This window comes from Taudactylus pleione, unplaced genomic scaffold (assembly GCF_031769625.1).
Source record: "Taudactylus pleione unplaced genomic scaffold, aTauple2 ptg000110l, whole genome shotgun sequence".
Taxonomy (NCBI): Eukaryota; Metazoa; Chordata; class Amphibia; order Anura; family Myobatrachidae; genus Taudactylus; species Taudactylus pleione.
The window spans coordinates 7,701,048-7,710,127 of NW_028284512.1; the positions used below are offsets into that span (position 1 = coordinate 7,701,048).

Sequence of the window (9,080 nt, forward strand, 5' to 3'; positions counted from 1 at the left end):
CCTTTCCAACAGAGCACAGTTCAACTTCCAGGAGCCTGGGCCAGGAGGGAAACCATTGCCCAGGACTCCTTGGAAGAGAATGGCCCTGTGGTCAGAGAAGAAGCAGGGGACCATAGCATGCCTATTCTGCTTCACTGCTCTAGAGGTAAACACAAAGTCAATGCGGGAATGCACCGAGCCATCGGGGCAGCTCCACGTGTAATTCACAGAGCCAGCCCCCATGGAGCCCACAGCATCCCACAGAGAAGCTTCAGTTACCATTTCTATGAGCAGTTTAGATGTCAAATCAAGCTTAGCAGTGTTACAGGTGCTGCGTCCATCCTCCTCCATGGGGCAGTTGAAATCTCTGGCCATCACTACTGCCCTAGTGGTTGCGAGCTGCAGCCGCAGGGTCTGGAAAAGCTCCAAACGCTCATTCTTACCAGGGGGTGCATACACACAGATTAGCCTAATAGGCTCACCTGCCCAGGAGCCGTCTACGATAAGCAATCTGCCGCAGACAAGCTCCTGAACAGAATCTAGTGTGAAGAGGCTCCCCCTAACAAGAATGGCGACCCCTGCAGACTTACACTCACTCCCACCAGACCAATAGGATGGACCATGAGACCACTGCCGACCCAGATGTCTATAGGACCTGGAAAAAGGAATAGAGCATTCCTGCAACATGTAAACATCACATTTCTGAGTATCTAAAAATGCAAACACAGACTGTCTTCTAAACTTATCCTTAATACTCCAAACATTAATGGTAAAAAGGGAAAAAGACACCATTAGTTGGGAGAAAAAAGGTTAGAACACAGAAAATACATTTAGCTACCACTCTTGTCGGGCGGTGCTTCCTCTTGAACGGCTGCTGGATCGCCCTGTTGGGGCGGCTGCATACAGCTCTGGATCAGCTGTTCGATCAAGTTGTCAGCATTCAGGTCAGGTACTACCTCCTCCACGAGGCTTTCCACCATCGCCTCCATCTCGTCCTCCAGTAGAAGAGGGTTCTCGACCTGCTCTACCGCCAACTTCTTGGAAGGATTGGGGTCAGCAGCTGGGCTGTCAAACTCCTTTCGCTTCCTACTCGTCTGTTAAGTGCCTGCAGAGGATACAAGAGGGGGAAACTCTTCCTCGGAGAGGAGTGAGACAGGGGGGGTGGAAGAGACAGTGGGATGGAGAAGGGAGTGGGAGAAGGGGGAGGGGTTGTGCCAGCAGTGGGGATGGGAGTTGCTGTCACAGTGGGAGGAGGGAGTGGGGTAGGATGGGTGGGAAGGGGTGGGGTAGGAAGGGTAGGACGGGTGCGAGGGAGTGGGGTGGGGGTGGAAGGTTTCTTACCCTCCTGGCGCCTCTGCTGGCCTTGTCCAGTCACTGCTGCCACATAGGATTTCGCCCTATTGGGGCAGTCTCTGTAGACATGGTTCACCTCCCCACAGAGGTTGCATGTCTTCTGAGTGGGGCAATCCTTGGTGTCGTGTCCTGCCACCTTGCAATTCTTGCAGGCTGCCACCTTGCAGTCTCTCCCAAAGTGGTCCTTCCCACCGCAGGTCTTGCAGATCCGTGGCTGGTCAGGATAACTGAGAAATCCAGCAGATGCCGAAGGTCTCTGTCGTCATGTCCGGCATCTTTCCCTCCACCTCCTTCAGCTTCATCACCACGGTCTGCCTCATCCAGGGCTCCAAGGCTGGGGTACCCTTGGGCTGGGCCTGGCTGGGCTTCCCGGGGGCTGTTGCTGGAGGGGCGGTGGAGGTGGATGGGACCTGGTCGGGCAGAGATTCGGCCGGCTTTGGTCCCTTCTTTCCCGTCTTCTTCCTGGCAGAGGTGGCTGGAGCGGAGGCTGGAGCTGGCACCGGGGTTGGGGCAGCTGAGGCCATCTCTCCTGCTTCTTGCCCGGGGTCGAAGTGGGGCTGGAGAAGGGTCTGCGCTGGTCGGAGGTCGAAGGTCGCTTTTGCAGAGGGCAGAGCAAACAAGTCTAGCCCAATGCCGGTCGAAGTTCTTCCTCGTCGCAGTCGCAGGGTCTGGTCGCCGCTGGTCCGAGGTCGAAAGTCGCCTTCGCAGAGGGCAGATCCAACAAGTCTAGCCCAATGCTGGTCGAAGTCCTTCCTTGTCGCAGGGTCTGGTCGTCGCTGGTCGGAGGTCGGCTTCACAGAGGGCAGAGCAAACAAGTCTAACCCTCTGCTACTTGTAGTCCTTCCTCGTCGCAGTCGGTCTGGGGGACGCTGGTCGGAGATCGGCAGTCGCTTCTCCAGAGGGCAGAGCAGGCAAGTCTCACCCTCAGCAGGTCGAAATCCTTCTTCCTCCCAGCAGTCCTCGTTCAGCTTCCTCGGCCGGTGCAGGTCCAGAAAAAATGCAGCAGCAGGTCCTCTGGAGCCTGAGTGTAATCAAAGTCCAGTCAGTCCGCACTGATAAGAACAGATACTACACTTGATCTTAGCAAAAAGGCCGAGAAGCGATCCTTCTCCCTTACTTTACCAGGAGCGTGAGGGGGATACTGTGGGAGCAGGCCTGATAAGGGAACCAGAGGACAGGGGTGTATTTAGTGGTCCGAGCACCCCTGGCAAACCAAGGGAGAGACACACCCCTCCAAGGACTGATTTTACTGGAAAAAAAACTAACTCTGGGGGTAGTTTAATTCACACACATGTAGAAATAGGGAGAATATTTTTTCTATTTCCCCTTTTAATATATATATATATATATCTTTTATAAACTTACTCTATTGTACCCACTATTTATTAATTTATTTATGCAAAAAAACCCACAGGAAAATATTGCAAACATTGCGTCAAAAACAAACAAAATGCATGAAGGGTAAAACAATTCACATATATTTAAATAGAGCTGTCTATACTGCATTATGCTTTTTAACAACTCCACCTTATAATTCACTAAGATGACAGCCCACAATGGTCCTTTCCTAAAACCCACATAAGAATAAAGACTGTCCGTGTCCATTTGGTCCTATTCACCCAACATGACAGTATTTTTTTTTTTTTTTTGAAAAAGCATTCTTTATTAACATAAAGATGGCAAAAAACATACATAAATCACACATACAAGTGTACTGTGTCGCAGCACAGCCTAAACCCAATACACTATCAAACATAATCAAATATACAATATAATGCATTGCAAAACATATAGCACAAGACATCCTATACTATACATAATACTTTGCATTATTCATTCACTACTTAAACAAAAACCACAATCAACAAGGTCTATGGGTGTGGAGGGTAGAGGGGAAGGGAGGGGGGAATCACAGAACTGAAGTTTTTATTGAAAGACGGACACATATATGGGAAGGGTAAATAAATAGAAAGACATATCAACAAAACATCAGTCTCTGTGAAAAATGGGGGAAGGGGCCACTGTCCCAGTCCTTGTTGGACAATCAAGCATGGGGGGAGGGGGCAGAAGAAGGGGGGTTTAGTCCTCTTCTTCCTCAGGGCTGTCCATGATGGAATAGTCTCTTAGCAGGCTGTGAATCAGCCTGCGACAGTCCTGGATAGACATCCTCTCCCTCCGCAGAATGAGGCGATTCCTGGCAAGCCACAAAGCGTCCTTAACACAGTTCATAAGGCGCCAGGCCTCCTGGATTGCCCCATAGGTGTGGGTGCCAGGAAACAGTCCGTAAAGTACCGAGTGGTACGAAAGGTTGCTCCTTGGCACACAGTCTTTGAGTTCATTTTCCAGGGCATCTAACAACAACTGTGCATAAGTACAGTCCCAAAACAAGTGCATAGATGTTTCCTCGTGAGAGATGCACCAGGGGCAATGTCTGTACCTGCACAGGTTACGGGAGTGCATGAATGTCCTTAGGGGCAGACCCCCTTGGATTGCCATCCATGACATGTCCTTGTGTCTATTTGTGAGCCTTTTGGAGGCCACATTGTCCCATACCTGCTTGGCAGTTGCTGAAGGGAGCCCTGGAATAGGCTCCATAACGTCTTTTGCTCTGATGAGCTTGTGGATAGTCTTTGGTTTCCACAAGTCAGGTTTAACTCCCTCCAGTTGGTGCTCCCTCACAAACTTGGACACATCCAGGTAGAACCAGGGAGTGTTCCAGTTGTAAGGGATGGAGCTGTCCCACTTAGCCCAGCCTAGGGCCCTCCAAAGGGGTAGGAGGAAAAAGCGAGACATGGAGTTTCCTGCAGAGTCATTATCAGTCTCACACAAAGTCCTGCGGATGCAGTTGCACACAAAGAAGGCTCGCAGCATGGTGGGGATATCTGGTATTCCCTTTCCACCTTTGAGGGGCTCCTTGTACATAACTGTCCGCTTTACTCTATCCATCTTGGAGCCCCAGATGAAGTGAAACACTGCCCTTGTGATGGCCCTGCAGACCGTGACCAGAGGTGGCCAGGCCTGCGCTGTGTACTGCAGAACGGGAAGGATCTCGTTGCGCAGTACAAGTGCTTTTCCTTCGATGGTAAGGTCTCTGAGGCTCCACAGTCCAATTTTTTGCCTTACAGTGGCAAGTCTTTCGTCCCAGCACTTCAGGGCCACACCTTCACCACCAAGCCAGACTCCCAGAATTTTGATGAAGTCCGGCTTGACAGCAAAGGGGAATGGAGCGGAGGATGACAGGTGCCACTGCCCGAACAGCATAGCCTCTGACTTCCCGCAGTTGACTTTTGCCCCTGAAGCTCGGCCGAAGCTCTCGCAGGTCTGGACGAGTGCTGTCACCGAACTCTGGTCAGCGCAGAAGACAGTGACGTCGTCCATGTACAGCGAACACTTGGCCTCTCTACGGTCTGGACCCGGTGCGATGACCCCTCTGATCTCTGGTTTCCGTCTGATGCATACAGCCAGGAGCTCTATAACACAAACAAAAAGAAGAGGTGAAAGAGGGCAGCCTTGTCTGACCCCAGATAGAATAGGAAAGGGGTCAGTCTTCCAGCTGTTCACCAACACCGAGCTGTGAATATCAAGGTACATCAGGTTAACATACGTGCAAAACATTTCACCAAGCCCAAACCTCTGCAGGACCCTACCCATCAACTCATGTGAGACACGGTCAAAGGCCTTCTCCTGGTCAAGGCTGACCAGAGCCGCATGCACGTTCCGGTCCTTGATGTAATGGACTGTGTCTCTGAGGAGGGCAAGGCTATCTGCAATCCTGCGGCCAGGAATGCCGCAGGTCTGGTCCGGGTGAATGATCTGTCCGATGACAGCCTTCAGCCTGTTGGCAAGTACCTTGGCCAGGATCTTGTAGTCCACGTTCAGGAGAGAGAAGGGCCTCCAATTTTTCAGCTCACATCTCTCCCCCTTACGCTTATACAAGATCGTGATCAGTCCCTCCCTCAGTGAAGGAGGCATTTTGCCCTCCACCACCATCTCCTTGTACAGCTCGAGCAGGTCCGGGCCAATGAGGTCCCACAGCGCTACATAGAGCTCTGCTGGGAGACCATCACTGCCCGGGGTCCTGCCCTGCCTAAAGGATTTAGCGGCAGAGTGCAACTCCTCCAACACCAAGGGAGCATCCATGGCTGCTTTACCTGCAGGATCAATAGTGTTAGTGATACCTGACAGGAACTCATCAGCCACAGCACTGTCCGTCGTCTTTGGGGAGTAGAGGTCGCCATAGTAGTCCGTGATGACCTTCATGACGCCCTCCTTCCCCTGCCTGGGAATACCGGTCTCATCTCGCAGCTCAGTCAGGGGCGTGTGGCCAGAGTGGAGTTTCCTGAAAAAGAAAGAGTTACATTTCTCACCCTTCTCCAGGTTCTCCACCTTGGAACGGAAGATGATGCGTCTGGATTCCTCCTCGAAGTGCCCTTTCAGGCTCTTTTTGGTCTCCTCCAGATCATCTCTCACGTCCCAGCCGCACCGTTGGAGGTCCTGCAGGGACTGCAGTTGTCTCTGCAGTCCCTTGAAGTTCCTCTTTCGGTCGCACGCCTGTTGTCTTCCTTTGACCTGAAAGAAACTGCGAATGTTAGCCTTAACATATTCCCACCAATCACTCATGCATTCAAAATAACATTTATCATTCTTCCATGTGATGTAGGCATCCTTCAGCTCGGCCAGCACCTCCTCCCTTTCCAGCAGAGCACAGTTCAACTTCCAGGAGCCTGGGCCAGGAGGAAAACCATTGCCCAGGTCTCCTTGGAAGAGAATGGCTCTGTGGTCAGAGAAGAAGCAGGGAACCATAGCATGCCTATTCTGCTTCACTGCTCTAGAGGTAAACACAAAGTCAATGTGGGAATGCACCGAGCCATCGGGGCGGCTCCACGTGTAATTCACGGAGCCAGCCCCCATGGAGCCCACAGCATCCCGCAGAGAAGCTTCGGTTACCATTTCTATGAGCAGTTTAGATGTCAAATCAAGCTTAGCAGTGTTGCAGGTGCTGCGTCCATCCTCCTCCATGGGGCAGTTGAAATCTCCGGCCATCATTACTGCCCTAGTGGTTGCGAGCTGCAGCCGTAGGGTCTGGAAAAGCTCCAAACGCTCATTCTTACCAGGGGGTGCATACACACAGATTAGCCTAATAGGCTCACCTGCCCAGGAGCCGTCTACGATAAGCAATCTGCCGCAGACGAGCTCCTGAACAGAATCTAGTGTGAAGAGGCTCCCCCTAATAAGAATGGCGACCCCTGCAGACTTACACTCACCCCCACCAGACCAATAGGACGGACCGTGAGACCACTGCCGGCCCAGATGTCTATAAGACCTGGAAAAAGGAATAGAGCATTCCTGCAACATGTAAACATCACATTTCTGAGTATCTAAAAATGCAAACACAGACTGTCTTCTAAACTTATCCTTAATACTCCTCACATTAATGGTAAAAAGGGAAAAAGACACCATTAGTTGGGAGAAAAAAGGTTAGAACACGGAAAATACATTTAGCTACCACTCTTGTCGGGCGGCGCTTCCTCTTGAACGGTTGCTGGGTCGCCCTGTTGGGGCGGCTGCATACAGCTCTGGATCAGCTGTTCGATTAAGTTGTCAGCATTCAGGTCAGGTACTACCTCCTCCACGAGGCTTTCCACCATCGCCTCCATCTCGTCCTCTAGTGGAAGAGGGTTCTCGACCTGTTCTACCGCCAACTTCTTGGAAGGGTCGGGGTCAGCAGCTGGGCTGTCAAACTCCTTTCGCTTCCTGCTCGACTGTTGAGTGCCTGCAGAGGATACAAGAGGGGGAAACTCTTCCTCGGAGATGAGAGAGACAGGGGGGGTGGAAGAGACAGTGGGATGGAGAAGGGAGCGGGAGGGAGAGGGGGGAGGGGTTGTGCCAGCAGTGGGGGTGGGAGTTGCTGTCACAGTGGGAGGAGGGCGTGGGGTAGGATGGGTGGGAAGGGGTGGGGTAGGAAGGGTAGGACGGGTGCGGGGGGGTGGGATGGGGGTGGAAGGTTTCTTACCCTCCTGGCGCCTCTGCTGGCCTTGTCCAGTCACTGCTGCCACGTAGGATTTTGCCCTATTGGGGCAGTCTCTGTAGACATGGTTCACCTCCCCACAGAGGTTGCATGTCTTCTGGGTGGGGCAATCCTTGGTGTCGTGTCCCGCCACCTTGCACTTCTTGCAGGCTGCCACCTTGCAGTCTCTCCCAATGTGATCCTTCCCACCGCAGGTCTTGCAGATCCGCGGCTGGTCCGGATAACTGAGAAATCCAGCAGATGCGCCCAGGGAGAACTGTGGCAGGTGCACAACTCCATCGGGGCTCCAGTTGTCTTTTAGGAGCTTGACGATGACAGCCCACTTGCCTGTCCAGAAGCCATTCCTGTCCAGGATCTTGGAGGGCTCCTTGATCACCGTGCAGAAACGGCCCAGGAAAGTGGCGATGTCCTTGCCAGGCGTGTGTGGGTTCCGCATTGAAACCGTCACCCGCCTCTCCTCTCTTTGAATAGGGCAATTGCCCACAAAGCGAGAGAAAGGGGATTCAGGCCTCGCCGCTTTCACCGCTTCCCAGTACCTCTTGCAGATTGCAATGGAGGCAAAGGTCACATAAAAGATCCCCTTGAGATAGTTCTGTATGCTGAGGGTTTCAGCAGTCGAGAACCCCTGCTCAAGGACCATCTTCTTGCCGAAGGTCTCCGTCGTCATGTCCGGCATCTTTCCTTCCACCTCCTTCAGCTTCATCACGACGGTCTGCCTCATCCAGGGCTCCAAGGCTGGGGTACCCTTGGGCTGGGTCTGGCTGGGCTTCTCGGGGGCTGTTGCTGGAGGGGCGGTGGAGGTGGATGGGACCTGGTCGGGCAGAGCTTCGGCCGGCTTCGGTCCCTTCTTTGCCGCCTTCTTCCTGGCAGAGGTGGCTGGAGCGGAGGCTGGGGCTGGCACCGGGGTTGGAGCAGCTGAGGCCATTTCTCCTGCTTCTTGCCCGGGGTCGAAGTTGGGCTGGAGAAGGGTCTGCGGCGGTCGGAGGTCGGAAGTCACTTTCGCAGAGGGCAGAGCAAACAAGTCTAACCCAATGCCAGTCGAAGTCCTTCCTCGTCGCGGTCGCAGGGTCTGGTCGCCGCTGGTCGGAGGTCGGGAGACGGCTTCACAGAGGGCAGAGCAAACAAGTCTAGCCCAATGCTGGTCGAAGTCCTTCCTCGTCGCAGGGTCTGGTCGTCGCTGGTCGGAGGTCGGTTTCACAGAGGGCAGAGCAAACAAGTCTGACCCTCTGCTACTTGTAGTCCTTCCTCATCGCAGTCGGTCTGGGGGACGCTGGTCGGAGATCGGCAGTCGCTTCTCCAGAGGGCCGAGCAGGCAAGTCTAACCCTCGGCAAGTCGAATCCTTCTTCCTCTCAGCAGTCCTCTTTCAGCTTCCTCGGCCGGTGCAGGTCCAGAAAAAATGCGGCAGCAGGTCCTCTGGAGCCCGAGTGTAGTCAAAGTCCAGTCAGTCAGCACTGATAAGAACAGATACTACACTTGATCTTAGCCAAAAGGCCGAGAAGCGATGGAAGTCCCGATGAGGATTTGAAAAAGGGCCCGATGCTGGGACCCAGTTCCAGGAGGCTGGGTAAAATCTGCCAGTGCCCCGCAAAAGGTGGCGCACAGCAGTGATGCCGTGACATCCGGGGTAATTCCTCGAGTGGATTCACAGATGGCGAAGAGGCATGAGAGAGCCAGGAAGAGATCCGTGGGGATGAGGCATCCCAGCCAGGGCTGCAGGAG

General features: G+C 53.3%; 2 protein-coding genes and 2 pseudogenes across 2 annotated transcripts; all 4 read right to left on the minus strand.

Moving 5' to 3' along the window:
* Positions 1-2,336: 2,336 nt before the first annotated feature.
* Positions 2,337-2,436, minus strand: LOC148525201 (U2 spliceosomal RNA; annotated as a pseudogene).
* Positions 2,437-3,275: 839 nt separating this feature from the next.
* LOC148525202 (uncharacterized) lies at positions 3,276-6,375 on the minus strand. The gene is made up of 2 exons (XM_088471149.1): positions 5,511-6,375; positions 3,276-4,802 (listed from the first exon to the last, which is right to left on the minus strand). The coding sequence occupies exons 1-2, from the start codon at positions 6,373-6,375 to the stop codon at positions 3,412-3,414; spliced, it is 2,256 nt and encodes a 751-aa protein (XP_088327275.1). The 3' UTR covers positions 3,276-3,411.
* Positions 6,376-6,830: 455 nt separating this feature from the next.
* Positions 6,831-8,285, minus strand: LOC148525203 (uncharacterized). The gene has a single exon (XM_088471138.1). The coding sequence runs from the start codon at positions 8,283-8,285 to the stop codon at positions 6,831-6,833; it is 1,455 nt and encodes a 484-aa protein (XP_088327264.1).
* Positions 8,286-8,764: 479 nt separating this feature from the next.
* Positions 8,765-8,864, minus strand: LOC148525204 (U2 spliceosomal RNA; annotated as a pseudogene).
* Positions 8,865-9,080: the final 216 nt, after the last annotated feature.